Source organism: Mesocricetus auratus, unplaced genomic scaffold (assembly GCF_017639785.1).
Source record: "Mesocricetus auratus isolate SY011 unplaced genomic scaffold, BCM_Maur_2.0 Super-Scaffold_100003, whole genome shotgun sequence".
Taxonomy (NCBI): Eukaryota; Metazoa; Chordata; class Mammalia; order Rodentia; family Cricetidae; genus Mesocricetus; species Mesocricetus auratus.
In genome coordinates, this window is record NW_024429188.1 from 103,139,123 (window position 1) to 103,156,802 (window position 17,680).

General features: G+C 45.3%; 1 protein-coding gene across 8 annotated transcripts in view; it reads left to right on the forward strand.

The window, feature by feature from the left end:
* The window catches only part of Fhl1 (four and a half LIM domains 1), a 62,961-nt gene extending 50,028 nt beyond the window's left edge, over nucleotides 1-12,933 (forward strand). For 3 of the 8 annotated variants that reach the window (XM_013123996.3, XM_005084513.4, XM_005084512.4), the window contains 6 exons: nucleotides 7,522-7,703; nucleotides 8,704-8,878; nucleotides 9,443-9,612; nucleotides 10,041-10,227; nucleotides 10,821-11,020; nucleotides 11,427-12,933. In XM_013123996.3, coding sequence (XP_012979450.1) covers nucleotides 7,548-7,703; nucleotides 8,704-8,878; nucleotides 9,443-9,612; nucleotides 10,041-10,227; nucleotides 10,821-11,020; nucleotides 11,427-11,510 — 972 coding nt within the window. In that variant the 5' untranslated portion in view covers nucleotides 7,522-7,547 and the 3' untranslated portion in view covers nucleotides 11,511-12,933. Of the gene's footprint in view, nucleotides 1-5,986; nucleotides 6,150-7,521; nucleotides 7,704-8,703; nucleotides 8,879-9,442; nucleotides 9,613-10,040; nucleotides 10,228-10,820; nucleotides 11,021-11,426 lie in introns of those variants that run through there. The other 5 variants (XM_013123998.3, XM_021235578.2, XM_013123997.3 and 2 more) reach the window with 5 other exon arrangements.
* The last annotated feature ends 4,747 nt before the right edge of the window (nucleotides 12,934-17,680 follow it).

Consider the following 17,680-nt stretch of genomic DNA (forward strand, 5'->3'; position numbering starts at 1 on the left):
TTTTACAAACATGGTCGCCACATGCCTGAGATTGCGATTATCTGCCAGTCAGCTAAGTTGTCCTAATGGACCTTGACTACACATCCACTGGTAGAATGATTTACTAATTAAGGGTCAAAACAAATGGTTTAATGGGTGGTATTTATGGTATACCTAAAAATGTTACCTAAGTTGTTAGGTAATAATAAAAATAATAATAAATAATAATAATATACTAAAAATAAAAGTAAGTAATACCTAAATTGATAGAACATGTTACATGATTTTTCAAATCAAGAAATAACAGTTTGCATTGTGTTAAGTTCATTGGTTTATAGAAGCAGAGAATAGCTAGTTCCATAGAGGAGAAAAAAGCCCTCATAGAAAGAAAATCAATGTTGCTCTGAAATGGGCTTTGGTTGATCAAAAACTGTTCAGATCTTTGGATTTGGATTCAGTTTTAATGGCCATCCTCACAATCAGAGGACATTTTAAGGAAAAATGTCTATATTCAGCATTGAACATGCTTGTCTGTAAAAGCATCAGTTCAATTCCTTTTACTCTTCTGCTTTTCAAGTCATGGCCCAGGATGTAGAGAGAGTTAAGATAATTTTTTATATCCTACAGTTACTAATTCTTTTCATCAGCTAACTGCTCAGTAACCCTCTTACAGGCCAGGCCCTTTTGAATGCCAGAAATGGAAATTGAAAGTGAGGGGAAGAGGAGAGGAATCGAAATGGACTGCCTTCTTAAATCACTGAATGGGGGTCAGAAGATTAGGCTGAGGGTAAAACCAAATGTTCCATATTCTTTTATCTTTTAATTTTTATTATTTAGATAGGTTACATTCCAGCCACAGTTTCCCGTCTCTCCACTGCTCATAGGCCCTCCTTCCAGGGATATCCACTGTCATAACAAATTACAATAAGACTAGACACAAACCCTCATCAAGACTGCACAAGGCAACCCAGTAGGAAAAGGGTCCCCAAAACTTGCAAGAGAATCAGATACCCCCCACTCCCATTGTTAGGAGTCCCACAAGAACACCAAACTGTACACAACAGTAATGTGTAATGCCGAGGACGTAGCTCAGACCCATGCAGGCTCCACGATTGTCTTCGGTCTCTGTGAGCCACTATGAGCTCTGTTTGGTTGATTCTGTGGGTCATGTTCTTGTGATGTCCCCAGCCTCTCTGGTTCCTAGAATCTTTCCTCCCCGTCTTTTGTGTGGTTTCTCTGGCTTGGTAGAACCAAATATGACTGGCATAAAAGTCAATTAAATGATTCCTAATGATGTTCTGCTGTACTCATAGATTCATGCTTAGACCAACTGTCATCAGAGAGGCTTCATCCAGCAACTGATGGGAGCAGATGCAGTGACCCACAGCCAAGCACTAGGCGAAGCCAGGGGAACATTTTGTATTCTTAATGACTGCTAAATGACTGCCTATCACTTTTCCACAGCTGGAGAAATTAAAAAGACATGTTCCATGGCCACTGGTCACAAACTTTCTTCCTATATGAAAAATAGAACATGCTGAATGTAGTATACCTGACATGAAGATAAAATTCCACAGGCAGAGTAGTAGTAGGCTGTTACTTTGTCTGGTGGAAGAACAGAAGCAGATATGTTTTTATTTAACAATACTGTATCCAGCCCTTCTGACACCAGACAGAAACTAAAATGCTCTTATCTGCACATCAGTGATCCAAAAGAGCTTTTAATTTTTTACCAAATGTGGCATTCAAGAGAACTTGCTAGTAACATTGAATCATTGTGTTCATGTTCTATTTTTAAGCCAAAAAAACCCACTTGCTGAATTTTCTATGACATTTTATAGACTGCTTTTCAGCTGTGACTCAGAAGCTCCATCTCCCTGAGTCTATTAAGGTGTTTATTCCCAAATGTCTGATGACATGTCCAGGTGTATTAGCATGTCTGTGACACAAGTGTCCTATCCATCAGCCCAGGCTTTCATTTGTTGACTGTCCTCAGGAGTGCAATATGTCCTTTTCTTTGGAAGTCAACGTTTATTGCTCTGGCACTGATGTGCTGCACTGAGCAATGAGCAGGAGAGGGAGAAGCTGGCTTTCGTCTTTCATCTGGGTGGTGCTCAGTGTCTGTGTTGTTAGAGAAGCCAGGCAAAGCACGCAGAAGAAAGCTGCCTACATAGAGCAACCATGTTCTTCTCGAACGTTCATTTGAATCACTTGCTTTGAGGGACAAATAGCCATTAGCAAGTTCCTACTTTGTTTCTCGGTGTTAGTTGAATAGGTGTATGATTACATTTGAAGCTAGGTCTTTTTTTCTTTTGTGTGTGTATACATCTGTGTGAGAATGCTTAAACGTGTGTGTGTGTGTGTGTGTGTGTGTGTGTTTAGAGGTCAGGGGTCAGTGTTGGGTGTTTTCAGTCAGTCTCCACCTTATTTTTGGAGACGGGATCTCTCACTGAACCTGGAGCCTGACCAGTTGAGCTAAACTGGCTGGTCAATAGAAACTTCTGGGATTGTCCTGTCACTCCTTCTCAGGCACATACCACTGCAGCTGTCTTTTTATGTGGGTGCTGGGGATCCAAACTCAGGTCCTCATGCTCTCACAATGAGCGTTTTACTGATCCAGCCACCCCCAGGCTCTTTAGACCTTTTATTGAGACATTGAGGTTTCTGTAGGCATGTTTGGTGTAACTCAAGAATTTTTTTTCTGAAAGAGGAAGCTTCCTTGTTAAGAGAAAAATTATGTATGTTTTGAAGCAGGTATAGAAAGAAAGTCAGGCTGCCACCTTAGGATAGATAGGTAACATTCGATCATTCAGCCACATTTGTCACTGTATTAAGCTAAGCATCCAGAGTTGTTTTCCTTAAATGCATTTATACCAAAGATGCCGTAGAAAAATCATGACAATTCATATGACTAGGAGGTATAATTTGGATTTCAGGATCTTAGGATGATGGGAGGTAAGGTTTAAAATCAGGACATAGTATTTTGCATTATATAAAGTCCCTTCATCTGTGAAAGCAGAAGAGAATTTGGTTCATGAAAGAGAATTTTTTTCTCAGAAGGAAAATCAATATTGCCTAGAAATGGAGGCTGAGATCATTGGATCAGAATCCATTGTGAATGTCTGCCCACACACTGAAGGGCTAAAAGGTTAGCAGGGCTGACCTTTCTCCACCTCTCCGCCATCAGGGCACACTGAAAGATTTTGATATGAAAGAAGGTCGTAGACTAGGTCCTTGGGCTTCTATTATAGCGGCAGAATTTTCTGTGACAGAAACCTCTCTACCATGTACAAATGAACTGAGGTTAAAATTCATCAGAGAAGCGACCCTCCACAAAAGAAGCATTAAGGGAGGCAACATTCTAATCACACGTAGCAAAATGTTCATTTAATGATGTATGATCTTCCCAAGTTAAAACCACCATAGGTCAAGGCAGATGTGTCTGGAGGTTTGCAGGGTATAAAAGGTTGGACATTTCGTGTACGTACAAACTGCTAAAGGGATAAAATTATGTCCTTAGAGAAAAATGCTAGAGAGTATGAGATCAGCAAGAGTAGAGAAAGCTCCATTAGAGAGGTTCATTTTTCTTTCTCATCTGGTGATTTCTAATGAAGGCGAGGCAGGGGAGGCTGCAAGCTTTTCTCCTCCCATGGATTCGGAAGTACAGCTCCAACTTTCATGGTGCCCACCACTTAGGACATTTATTCTCTTCTAAGGATCTTTGTGCGGGCATTGGCGTTTGTCAGATGGGTTCTTGGCATCATTAATTCCTGTGAATGTCCTAGGCTTAAGCATACTGCTGATATTTTATACATGCCTATCTCACCAGTAGGAGTATTAGTCCAGTTTTGTAGTAAGGCACATGCTGTAGGGTTCAGGCAAATGAGGTTGGGTTTCGCTTCAATTTCTTGCAAAAAATTATTAAAGTTCATGAATTTGACATTACTAACATACTTTAAGTATGCCACCTTGTTTGTGCATTAGGCAATAAAGCCAACATTCCTAGACGTGCTATTTTATCTTGATTAATAGGTGTTTCCACACATAGAAATGACTTAAGTCAACTGCTAAAAATCAGTCCTAAAATAGTCCCGCTGAAACCTGTTTTTTCCAGCTGTATACAGAGTCTGGGCTTAGGTGTACTGTCATGGGGAATCTGAGGTGGTACTGATTTCTCCTGCTTTTAAAATACAAAAATTATACTTCCAAAAGTGAAAACTTAAAAGCACTGAGACCCGAGGCCTTTCTTGTTGGTGCCATTAACCTAAACATCATCTAATGTCTCCTTGGTATGCTTTAGGACCCTGTGTTAAAGGAATGATAAGGAGATGTGTGCTTTCACTAATGGGGATTTTCAATACACTTTGGTACAGGCATGTCCAGCCTGCAAACCACAGACCATATGCATCCCAGAATAGCTACAAATGTGGCCTAAGACATTTTTAGATCACAACATCATGTCATGGTGTCAAAGGGTTGGAACATGACTCCTGGATACTTCCATGTCCATCAGTGAATTGCGGATTCTTTTATCATTTGCATGCCTAGAAGCTGAGCAGTTCATGTTCTATAGCTATGGGACTGAGCAGTAAAGACCATGGGATTGGCTCTGAAAATGGATGCTCTTAAAGCAAGGGAGGCTTGGCAGGTACCTCTCTGCTACTATAAACCATAGTGTAGCTATCTTTCTCTTGAAAACCTCTAGATACCAGCTAGCAATGGTGGCTCATGCCTATAAAAATGTCAACATTTAGGAGGTCAAAGTAGAAGTTTCACCACAAGTTCAAGACCAGCCCTGAGCTACAAATTAGACTTTCTCTTTAAGAAAAGCCAAAACAAACCACTAGATACCTAGAAAGGGACTTTGCTGTGTTTTCTAGCATTTTTTCGTTTTGTGTAACACCAAAACCTGTGTTTTAACCATAAAGTTAGAACTCAGCAATATCAAAAGATAGGGCTCCTTTTAGGTGCTATTCAGTGCAGTTCTTGAATAGAGAAATATTTAGAATCTACTACTGCTTTTCTAGACATCAAAAGAGTGATAGTAAAAAGAAGGACACAACCCAGTAAGAGAGAATGATTGCTTTTCAGCTGTGACCTAAGATGATAGGGTTGTTGTGCTATGCACATTCTGTTGCCTTGCCATTGGTACCTAGGAGCTACTGATGATTTGAGTTCCCCGTAGTTACTCTTTCATTGTATTTATTTTGCGGCACCAAGGATTAAAACCAGGGACTCGTGTGTGTTAGACAAGAATCCTGCTCCTAAACAGTATTCTCAGCCTTTTAACACTTAAAAAAAGAGAGATGACAGTTTCATTAAATTGCATAGGCTAACTTTGAACTCGCTCTGGAGCACAAACAGGCCTTGTACTTGTAGTCCTGTGTCAGTGTGTGTAGCAGGGGTTGCAGGTCTGTACCATCAGGCTGACCTGGCATATCCCCTTACTAAAGAATCACTTGGTTTCTAAAATCAGCTTTTAGCAAGAAAGCTGTGTTGCACAGTTTCCACATGGCAGAAGAAAAACAAGAATCTCGTGTGAGATGGGAGAGACCAGCTAGAACAAATGGAGAGTGATTCTCCACAGGCCGTAGTAGCCACAGATATTCCTGTCTGTAGGCTACAGGGAGTTGACCAGATACCTCACAGTAACTGTGGAACTCAAGGAGATAGACTTGGCTTCCTTGTGTGTGTGTACTTTACATCTAACCTAGGCACACAAGGGAACCTCCCTGGCATTCTTCCCTATTGGCTTGACAAAGATAGAGAGGACTGTGCCAGGCAACTGTTGTTGTATACAGATGTCACTCACTTATTTCCTGTGTCAGCTCTCTGAGCTGAGGGGTCTGGGCGGTGGGAGTGCAAAGCACAGGCTGCAGAGACTGACTGACGGGTCTGAGTGAGAGTTCTTCAGCCTCAGTGCTAGCCGCCCAGGCGGGTTCCCAGACAAAGGGTGTGGTTTCCTTAGCTCACTCTCTGCTATTTGGTTGCCTGTGGCAACAGGATCCAAACAATTTGAACATGTGGTTGTATTTAAAAAAAAACCTGGGAATGGAACCTCAAGCAGGAGCTTGGGGCCATTCAGTTGGTGGCAGAGCCGTGGTGAGTAGCAGGCAACTGCTCTTTCTTCCCCCATTCTTTCTGCGAAGCACACAGTGGATGAACAGTGAGTGAGTAGGCTCGTGCACTGCTAACACAGATTAAGTAATTGCTTTCTATTTATTCATGTAAATTCATTTTTTAAGTGGGAGAGGAGACATTAGCACATGTGTAAAGAAATTGGGAGCTAATAGAAACTCAGATTTGGTGCTTTCCGGGTGGCAGGATTCTCTAGAAAATGACTTGGCAAGGGGGGCTATGGAAGGCCTTACCCGGGTTCTGGGACTTGGCAGGCCTGCTATATATGATTATCTAGGGCCAGAGCTGGGGGGCAGGTGGGGAACAGAGGGAGTTTGTTCATGTGAAGGCAGTGGAAGGAGGAGGGTCTTGGAATGATTAGTTTAACCCTTTGCAAACTCAGTTTCCCAGATTATACTTGAAACTTGGGCTGTTTAGAACAGCAAATAAGCCAAAAAAGAATACTTCAGTGAATAGGCGACTCCTCACTGGCTTGACCTGAGAAAGATTTGACTTTGATGCATTGCAAAATTGCACCTTACTGTGACAAATAATTCATATTTGCACAATGTGCCTGTGCCAGGCTAGAATGCCACTTCTGTAGCCCTGTTGCCCAGGCCCCAGCTGTCAGTAAAGTATCTGGAACAAAACTTTTGGGGATCTCTTCAGGGACTGAATTGCTTTGGCTGAGTTTCAAGTCCACTTAAACATTTGAAACAAGTTGATGAGGGTTGTAGGTGTGCCTGGTGGTTAATGACTTCTGTTCTAATTAATAGAACTGTACAGATGGGAGGGCAATGGGGGGCCACCAGAAAATATCCACCTCCACAAAAGCTGATATAGTATGGGGTAAATGCTAGGGACGCTACTGGCTTGCCACGAGCTGGGCATCCAGGAGCAATGGTCCCAACCCATGCTGTGCTTCTCCTCTGGAGCTGTCTGTGCTGGTCAGTAGGGCAGCACACGGACTAGTGCTATGATGCACGGGGCACACCTGCCTTGCCCAGGAATCTTTGTCTTTTCCTGTCCAGTCTCACCTTTCCATTCGCCTTTCTGTTCCTTGTCAGTGGTAACAATGGATGTATCTCCCAGAATCCCTCTGTGTGGTGACCTTAGCGTAAGCTCTGGTCCACTTGTCCTCCTCAGTGTCCTCTGTGAGTCAGCATAGTGATTTCTGACGTGTCCTCAGGGAGTCACTGGCCCTTGACATGTGGCACTTAGTGTTCAAATCAGAGGTATTTTCTTCCTGGGAGCCACAGTGAAGTGTCAGTTGCCTTGGCACTTGGTAACTAGCCAGGCTTAAGTGGAAGCTGGGCCCTGAGGACTTAGAGGGTTTTCTTAGCCGCACAGGCGCCTCAGGGCCTTCTGTGGCAGAGCGCCCTTAGTTTCCCCTTGCTCATTTGCCGTGCTTGCTTGCCCTTCCAGGTCCCTCCAGCTACAAGGTGGGCACCATGTCTGAGAAGTTCGACTGTCACTACTGCAGGGACCCCTTGCAGGGGAAGAAGTACGTGCAGAAGGATGGCCACCACTGCTGCCTGAAGTGCTTTGACAAGTTCTGCGCCAACACCTGCGTGGAGTGCCGCAAGCCCATAAGTGCTGATGCCAAGGTAACTGCTGTACCTGAGGGGGAACAGGGCAGGCTGGGCTCATGTGTTTTCTTGCAGCCTTGCCAGCAATGCCGCCATGTTCGAGTTTTCCTCCTAGCAGCCTTAAGTACTTGACACAGGTTCTCTGCCTCCCAGGGCACTTCTGAAGTCTTTAGCTTACAATAATATTGATAATAATAACATGGGCTTTGGACTACATGGCCCACTACGGCCTATGCCAGCTCTTGCATTATACAAGTTGAATGGCTTTTACCTAAAATGCCCAGCAACAGAAGTGTTTGAGTTTGGATTTTCTTATTTTATAATTCTTCCACATATTTAATGAAAGATACCCAAGTCTAAACATAAAATTTATTCACATTCTATTTATTCTCTGTGTACATAGCCTGAAGGTGATTTTACACAATGTTTTTATTTTTAATTAAATATAATTTTATCATTTTCCCCTTTCCTTTTCCTCCTTCCGACCCCTTTTGTGCATTTCCCCAGCCCCTGCACGCTTTCTCTCAAATTCATGGCCTTTGGCCTCCCTTCCTTCTTTGTTGTTCCTTTTTTAAGTAATTGTGTGTGGAATGACATTTATGGGCTGTAGCTGAAGGTACTGGAAGGGTCTTGTTTTCCCTAGGGACACAGGATAAACTGTGTTGTGCTTTGACCTTGTGACTATAACCCAGCACATGAAAGCAAATGTGCTTTTCTTGTGAGCTCTGTTAACCCTCAAAAGCTTCAGATTTTGGAGCATTTTGGATTTCAGATTTGTGATGAGGGCTCTCCTACCTCTACTCTTATGCCCTTTGGGAACTATGAGGCTTGCATCTACACTACAGTATTCTTCCTGTTACTCCTAAAAGCACTTACCACAGGGCACCCCCGCATGGAAGGGGCTGACATCTGAGTGAGTAGTTACCCGACCCTGGAGAACCTGGTATCTGATGGTAAGGCTACTGTCACTGTGCCCAGTGCCCCTCACAGTGGCCACCCTGCTCTGCTTGATGTCCAGGAGGTGCACTATAAGAATCGCTACTGGCATGACACCTGCTTCCGTTGTGCCAAGTGCCTTCACCCCTTGGCCAGCGAGACCTTTGTGTCCAAGGATGGCAAGATCCTGTGCAACAAGTGTGCCACTCGGGAGGACTCCCCCAGGTGCAAAGGGTGCTTCAAGGCCATTGTGGCAGGTACTGGCCCCTTCCTACCCTGAGGGTAGACATGATGTGTGCTTGCTTGTCATGGTGGGGCTAACATTGCTGTGAGCTGCTTTGAGATTTTAGCATATATATGTACACATTTGCATACATGTATATATGCGTACATATATATGCTCACAAACACGCACACACTCGGAGACTAAAGAACACTGGCGAGAACAGTCTGTGGCAAGAGAATGAAGTGAAAAGTATGTAGCGCTTTCTCCTTTGGGTGTAGTAAGTGACTGATGCATGCTTTTTCCTCAGGCATCTTTGGGTTAGGTAGACCTCCCTAGTGAAACACTAACTCATTGCAAGGGTGGAGGTGGGGGGTGGGGGTTCAGGTACCTCGTCCTAAGGAATACTCTCAGGATCCCTACCTGTGACAGAACCCTGGGTTGGCATGACTGCAAGCAGTACACAGGGGTAGCTTGAGGGAGGCCACTGACTGCAGGGCCTGCATCCCCTCACCTCCGGGGGTGGGCTGGGGAGCTGAGTGGATGCAGCCCCCTGCAGAGCCTGTCAGTGGGGCTATCCGATTGCTTCCCTCTACAGGAGACCAGAACGTGGAGTACAAGGGCACCATCTGGCATAAAGATTGCTTCACCTGCAGCAACTGCAAGCAAGTCATTGGGACCGGAAGCTTCTTCCCTAAAGGGGAGGACTTCTACTGCGTGACTTGCCATGAGACCAAGTTTGCCAAGCATTGCGTGAAATGCAATAAGGTATGTTGTGGCGATTCTGCATCGAGTGCCGTTCCCTGGTGTCTGACAGTTTGCAGAGCGCTTGCACACACACTATCTCATTCCATCCTCGTGATAGCCCTGTGACGTAGGAATTATTGTGTCCATTTTACAGATGAGGAGCCTGGGGTTAGACAGCAGTGCCACAGCTGATTCTGGTCATCAGTGTGGGTGCCCCTCCATTCTGAGCGGGGCATTCCTGGCTCTGGAGCCTGCCTCCTCCATTTCACTGGCTTCTGAAGAGGCTCACCTTCTCTAGGCCTTGGTGTCTTTATCTGTAAATTGGGGATAATAATAGCACCTGCCTCCCATGGCTGTCATGGTGATGAAATGAGATACTGTATACCAAAGCACCCAGCGCAGTGCCTGGTTGGTGAATCTGAATCCCGGTGCTACACTCCCTGGTCTAGGCCATCTCATCTGGAGGAATCACTTACCAGGATCAGCCCTGGCATGCCGAGTGCTTTGTGTGTGTCACCTGCTCTAAGAAGCTGGCTGGGCAGCGTTTCACCGCTGTGGAGGACCAGTATTACTGCGTGGATTGCTACAAGAACTTTGTGGCCAAGAAGTGTGCTGGATGCAAGAACCCCATCACTGGTAGGCTAAAGAGTCCTTGCTAAGTCTGCCAGGCTAGGTTTTGCGCATGGTGACCATCTCTCATTTCCTGGCGTCGGTTTCATCCATAAAGGCCCCCAGACAATGCCCTTCTGCCCCTACCATTGTGGCCCCAAAGGCCCCTGCAAGTAGTTCGGATCATCTCCCAGGCCAGGTTAACCCTTACAATGCAGAACACTTACTGACTACTGTCGACCAACTAACCATGCCAGTTTACAAGCCTGAGGGCAAGGCACTGCACGGGGGGGGGGATTGGGAGGGGGCATGGGGTGGGAGGGGCTAATGGTGGGAGAGTGGGGAGGAGGGGTGAAAAGGGAATGGGGAGGGCTAGGGAGGCTGGAAAGCTAAAACCTGGCGTTATGTCACCCCATAGTGGAAGGCTAGTGCAGAGGAGGGGGCCAGCAGGGTCATTTTTCTTGATTTCTCATCGTTGTGTTCAGAAGCAAAGCTAATCACTTCATTCCTCATCTTGCGGCCGCGATCCACGTGCCCTGAGCCCTTTCCCTTGCCTCCAATTTTCCCATCTCCCGGGGAGCCTTGAAATGCACATTTGAGAAGACTTTTGCCATCCTCAGGGAAAAGGACTGTGTCAAGAGTGAGCCACCCAGTCTCTAAAGCTAGGAAGCCCCCAGTGTGCCACGGGAAACGCTTGCCTCTCACCCTGTTTCCCAGCGCCAACCTCCGGGGCAGGCATCCGGGTGGAGAGAGGACTTGTCCCTCGTGGGTGGTGGTTCTTTATAGAAAAAATCGAAGCTTAGCAGCTCCTCGAGGCCCGGTAAGTGTACACCCCACAAACAGCCCAAGTTTGCCTCCTGGTGGCCACTTTGATGCCACGGCCCTGCCTTTAAAAGACATTGGTTATGTCACAGAGCTATAGTGGTGGTGGCATGGGAACAGGGGGTCTTTAAATCAGGGAAGCCATTGGCTGAGCTCTGGCATCTTTTCAGGTTCTTGACAGCCATAGAAGGGTTGCGGCGGCGCGGGGGACAGTGGCGGCGCGGGGGACAATGCGCGGTGGGAGACAATGCGCGGTCGAGTAGAGGGGAGCAGAGAGCCGGGCAGACACTGCCTGTGTGCCTGTCGGCTCTATGATCGGGCAAGTTGTCATTTTATCTCTGACTCCTGAATTCCTCATCTGTCTTCATTCAGCTGTCTCTCTGTTTTCTTGTGTTTTTCCACAGGGTTTGGTAAAGGCTCCAGTGTGGTGGCCTATGAAGGACAATCCTGGCACGACTACTGCTTCCACTGCAAAAAATGCTCCGTGAATCTGGCCAACAAGCGCTTTGTGTTTCATAATGAGCAGGTGTATTGCCCCGACTGTGCCAAAAAGCTGTAACTCGACAGGGGCTCCTGTCCTGTAAAATGGCGTTTGAACATGTGTCCTTTGCTCACTCCCCCTGTTCCATCCATAGGGGAAGAGTGGGTTTTCACCTCTAAAGTCACTCCTCTCTTTTCTCCCATTTTACAGTATTAATCAACAAGGGCACACAATGATCATATTAAGATTTAGCAAAGAACAACCTTGCAGCAAAAATAATTTCTCTGTCGCTGCAATGGAAAAAACAAAAACTTAGATTGACTCTTCTGCATGTTTCTCATAGAGCAGAAAAGTACTAACCATGTAGCCACTTCATGATGTAAGCAAGAAGCATAGGTGATAAGGCTCCCACTGAGATGCCCTTCGGGGCTCATCTGGGACCCACTGTGCAGTCACATGACTGATGTGCAGGAGTTGTAGCGGCTGCTCCAACTCAGCGCTCACCCTCTTGTGTGAGCGGTAAAAGAACTTGCCAGAATGCATGGTTTAACTTCATCAACTCTGACCTGCCCTTTGTTCTTTTGTGCTTTCACACGCCTAACACAAATTTCCTGAGAATTAACATTTTGAACTTAGCTGTAACTCTCAACTGACTTTTCCCCCATACTAACGTTTGACTTCCCCATGTGGCATGTTCTCTGAGCGCTCCTACTTTAAAGCATGGAGCACACAGGTGATTTGGAAAGTCCAAGCACATCTGAGAAAACGAGCCTGTTTCAGAACAGCATCGTCACAGTGATTACTTCTGGAAGCTTAACAAAACTAACCCTCCTGTCCTTTTTAATTTTAAAAAATATTGTTTTGTTTTAATTAATAGTGAAAATAGTTTATGGGTTTGGAAACTTGCATGACAATATTTGAACCTCCTCAGACGTTCCTGCAGTTTTGAAATTCATCCTATAGAAGAGACAAAAACTCTAGAGGGTTAACTGAGCAGGCACAGGGCTGTCATCAACAAGAATGCAACATTTCAAAACTATGACAAGTGGAATCCCTTGTAACATAGTTGTCTGCTCTTTGTGTTCAAGAAGACTGCAAAGTCTCTTTTCTTATGATTCTTAGAACTGTCCCTCAAGAGTTTAGCTGGGTCTCGGGGGCTTTTGGGGGTGGCCAGCATACTTCACAGGCAGAGCTGGTTTTCTACCTCCTGCTTCTCTGAAACGCAGGATACCTACGTAACTGTATTCTCCATTATGATATTACATATATAACGAGACAATATCAAAGTAAACATGTAATGAAAATACATACTCATATGTTACTGTAGCAGTGGTTGTAGATGCCAACACCTCATTTCCACATTTTGTCATTAGCTGTTTCCATCTAACGTTTCAGTGTATCCTTCCAAAAATAAAGCTGCATAGAAAGAACAAGTCTCCTGTCTTTCTTCTGCCCAAAGGAAGCACGTGACTGTAATACGCTGCTTCCGCAGAAACCCAAGGATATACTCAGTTCAACGCACTGTACAAGCCTGTAGCACCACTCTGGTCCAGTTCAAACAAAAAACAGCCTCAAAGTGTTCCCTAGGTTTCCACATTCCACGAAAGACAAGAACTGGTGATTCTTCCTTGGGCAGAACAGCATCGGCAGGGAGGGAATGCAGATAAGGAGGCCACTTGAAGGAATCCTGGTTTTCCCTCACTTCCTTCCTTCCTTTCCCTTTGGCTCTCTAGTGCCTGGAATCCATGTGCCTTTGTATCTCCACCTGCCCTTTCTGTCTGCATCCTCCTCTTGCTTTAGGCCTGTGTCTCTTGTTGAGAGCTGGAAAAACGAGGGAGAGGCTGGCCTGGTATACCGTGCCTCTGTGTAGCTGGAACACCTGAAGCTCCTAATCTTACGCATCCACCCTCCCCTAACCTAGAGGTTATTTTAAAAGGGCCCAAGGGGCCAACAGCAACAGCAGTGGCAATGGGTCTACGTCTGCAAGCTCTGCTTGTCCTGCTCTCAGTGTTGAAATTCTGTCCACCACTCCTTCCCTTCCCAGAGTCCCAGCCCCCTCCCCAGCGTGAGTTATTGGAGCCTCTGGCCCAGTGTCCACTCTCGTTTTTCTCAGTCCCTTCCTCGCTTCTTTATTTTAAGATAATTTTATTTCATTTGCATTGGTATTTTGCCTGCATGCATGTCTGTGTGAGGGTGTCATATCTCCGGGTTACAGACAGGTGTGAGCTGTCATGTGGGTGCTGGGAATTGAACCCAGGTCTTCTTGAAGAACAGCCAGTGCTCTTAACTGTTAAGCTATTTCTCCAGCCCTGTCCCTTCCTACCTTTACTTCCCTTGAGTCTTCACTGAGCTCCGCTGCAGCCATTCTCTCACGGCTCCAGCTCTATTATCCGTTCTGTGCTTCTACTGCACTTGACCTGGAAAACCTTAGCTGCTGTCCAGACTTGTGCTAAAGAAATGCCATAGAACCACCTGTCACTTGTTCCACAGTCTGCAAGAATGCTCACCCTCCACAAAAACTGCCTTCCTTACCCAGGCAACAGGGGCACTAGGCACGTGTCTCTGAAACTGTTTGCCCTTGACACTGAACTTCAGAAGCAAACACCTGTCACACCAGGTGCAATCCCCTCAACAAATCAATGCTGGGCCCATTTTCCAAGTAAGAAAAATGCAAGTTCAGAGATTAGGCTTGCCTAAAGCTACACAGCTCATTGGAGAGAGGCCATTTTGCATATACTACTAATATGTCAATTACAACACTGCATTGTCACAGAAATGGGCACATTAATAAGGAAATTCATCAGGCCATCCACCATGTTTATTGCATGACAGGGCTCAGGAGAATGGGGTTACATATCTGGTTACTATGCTGCCAGTTGAGAGGCATTGTCAGGATAAGAACATAGCCATCTACTGCTAACAGGGTGATGCCTCAAGCAAGGTTGCCTGGGTTCAAATCCTGGTGACAACTAAGCTGGTTCTCACTTAAAAGTAGGTAGAATGGCTCATTTCCAAATTGTATGCATATGATATGATCACAGGAGAACTTAGTGGGGTGACTGGAACTATGTAAATATGTAGTCAGCATTAGCACCAGATGCTTTGGTGTCTTCGACCTATTTTACAAGTCCCACTACAAACGCATGAAGCATGTGGAGGTTAATCCAAGCCACACAGACTTGGATTTGGACACTAGCGCCACCACTTTCTACCCACACACACCTCACAGACATGCCGTGAGGACTGCAAGTGCAGCCTCCCTGGAACCCGGCACTTGGTACATTGATGCCAGGCTTCTATGGCTGTAGTGCAGCTAGGGAAGTAGGAAGGAGAGGAGCGGCTAGGACTCGTGCAGAAATAGGAATGCCGGGAAGGAGGGCCTGGCCACTGCTTTGACTAATTGGGGAGGTCTCTGAAAGTGACACAGCACTGACTTATGGCACTACCTAAAATTATGTCTCAACACATAATCTTATGTCTGTGGCTCTGGCCACAGAATCCAGAGTAAGTGGCCTTTGGGGACACAAATGCCCAGGGATTGTGCTAACAGTCCCTTCAGCCAGTTGATAAGGAAGAAGGTCCAGAGGAGAGGCAGCATGCAGTCACACAGCAAACGGGCAGGCCCCTCAGCTGGGGTTCCAGTCTTTCTCTGCAGTGCCCATGCTGTACTTTGGGGGATTCTGGGCACTGAGACTGTTAAAAGCATCATTCTACATGATGTGACCATGGTAACAAGGGCATAGGAAGTGTGCTGCACTGAAGAATCTGTGTTCCTTAGGGGACAAGACATAATAATAGAAAGGACAGTATGAAGAGACTAACACATGGGAAGTGGTCTTATGAAGTCTATCTCCTTGCAGCTGTGAACAGAACACAGTGGTTCCAACAGGTGGATTGATGTGACCTGGTGCCAACAGGAATGAAGTATGTCTAGATTAATCTGATTTAAATATATATAAATGCCATAATGTTAGCAAGAAATAGCTCAGGTAGACAAGGACATTTGTCACCAAGCCAGATGGCCTGGTTTTGAATCGCAGACCCCACAGAGTGGTAGACCTCACTCCTATAATTTGCCCTCTGACCTACGAGACACCCACCCCCAACCACACTGTAAATAATGTAAAAAATTAAAGCTCTAGAATATTAAGCAGGGAATGACGGCCACAGCCTTATAAATACCAGATCACAAAGACTAAGGATAAATAAAGGCCCAGGTCTATTAAAAGCAAAAATAGTGAGGTAAAAGCATGACTAACAGATTGAATTAATGAATTGACAGTAGACATTCCTGTCATCTAGCGTGAGTCTCCCAGAGTGTTAGGATTACAGGCACTGCGCTACGATGCCTGCACAAACCGTATTTTAAGAGTAGAACCTTGGAGTCAGGTGGTGGTGACATGCATCTTCAATCCCAGCACTTGGGAGGTGGAGGCAGATGAATCGCTTTGTGTTTGAGGCCAGCCTGGTCTACAGAGTGAGTTCCAGGACAGCCAGAGCTATAGAGAAATCCTGTCTCGATAAACCAAAGGAAAAGAAAGATTAGACTCTCGAGCCAGTGAGATAATTCATTGGGTAAAGCATTTGCTATGCAAACCTGATAATGTGACTTTGGTCCTTGGAACACAATGTAAAGGTAGGAGAGAAATGACTCCACAAACACACTGTAACATACATGTTCCCACGCTCAAATAATGATGATGGAAGCCAAAAATAATGCACACAAATCAGGACATAGGTAGTCACAGCGATGCAATGAAGAAATGTATATATAAGAGCATACAAACGGCCTCAGATTTATAGAGAAAGTGGGGGGGGGGGGGGGAAGCCGGGCGTTGGTGGCACACGCCTTTAATCCCAGCACTCGGGAGGCAGAGGCAGGCGGATCTCTGTGAGTTCGAGGCCAGGCTGGACCGACAGCCTCCAAAACAGAGAAACCCTGTCTCGTAAAACCAAAAAAAAAAAGTGTTAAAATTTGGGGAGATAGCTGGGTAAAGTGTTAGCCTCTTAAGCTTAAGCTTAAGACCTGAATTTGGTCCCCAGCTCCCACCTAAAACCTTAGGATGTGCTAGAGTCATACTTGGAACTTCATTTCCAGGGAGGTGGAATGAGCATATCCCTGGAACTCGCTACACCAGACTAGCCTAATCAGTAAGCCTCAGGTCTCAGTGAGAGACTCTGTCTCAAAAAATAAAATGAAGGGCTCCTGAGGAATGACACAGAAGACTGATCTCTGGCTTCCACATGTATATATACACATGTGCATACCACCACACACCTATACACACATGAACATATGTATGTCCCCCATAACAGTTGCAAAAAATGTTGCATCAGAGGAAAATACCAAATCTAAAGGTTAAAAGGGCCAGGGGTGAAGGGAATGGGTTTCTAGAGAATGTTTTGAAACAAGACGGGGGGATGGTGACACACCCTCATGAATGCATACTTGGGTTAAAATGGTGACTTCTTTTTTTTTAAAGATTTATTTATTTATTACATATACACCAGATTGAATTGTAGATGGTTGTGAGCCACCATGTGGTTGCTGGGAATTGAACTCAAGACCTCTGGAAGAATAGTCAGTGCTCTTAACCTCTGAGCCATCTCTCCAGCCCCCTACAATGGTGATTTCTGAGTGAAGTGTCTCGAACCTGTAGCTACATGGGAGGCTGAGTCAGAAGGCAGCTTGAATTCATAAGCTCACAACCAAACTGGGCAACACAGCAAGATCCAGACTCAATAACTAAATAACAGGATGGAATTAATATATGATTATTATATTTTTCCTGTAGTAAAAAGAAATCAGCAAAAAACGCTACCTTAACAATGGGCCTCAGCTATAACAGTTTAAGTGGTAAAGAATAAAGAAGACCGGGGTTCTGCTGGACATTGGTGACACACACTTTTAATCCCAGCACTCGGGAGGCAGAGAGAAGTTATCTCTGTGAGTTCGAGGCCAGCCTGGTCTACAGAGCGAGTTCAGGACAGCTGGGTCTACACATAGAGAAACCGTGTCTCAAGAAACCAAAGTAAGCAAGCAAACAAATAAAAAGACCAGAGTTTGAAGATACATTTTTTTGCTCTAAACCTGGGACTCTGCTAAATCTCCCAACTAGATGAATAGGGATAGATGAAGATGTGATTGTTAGACTTGCCAGTGGCCTGCATTCATAG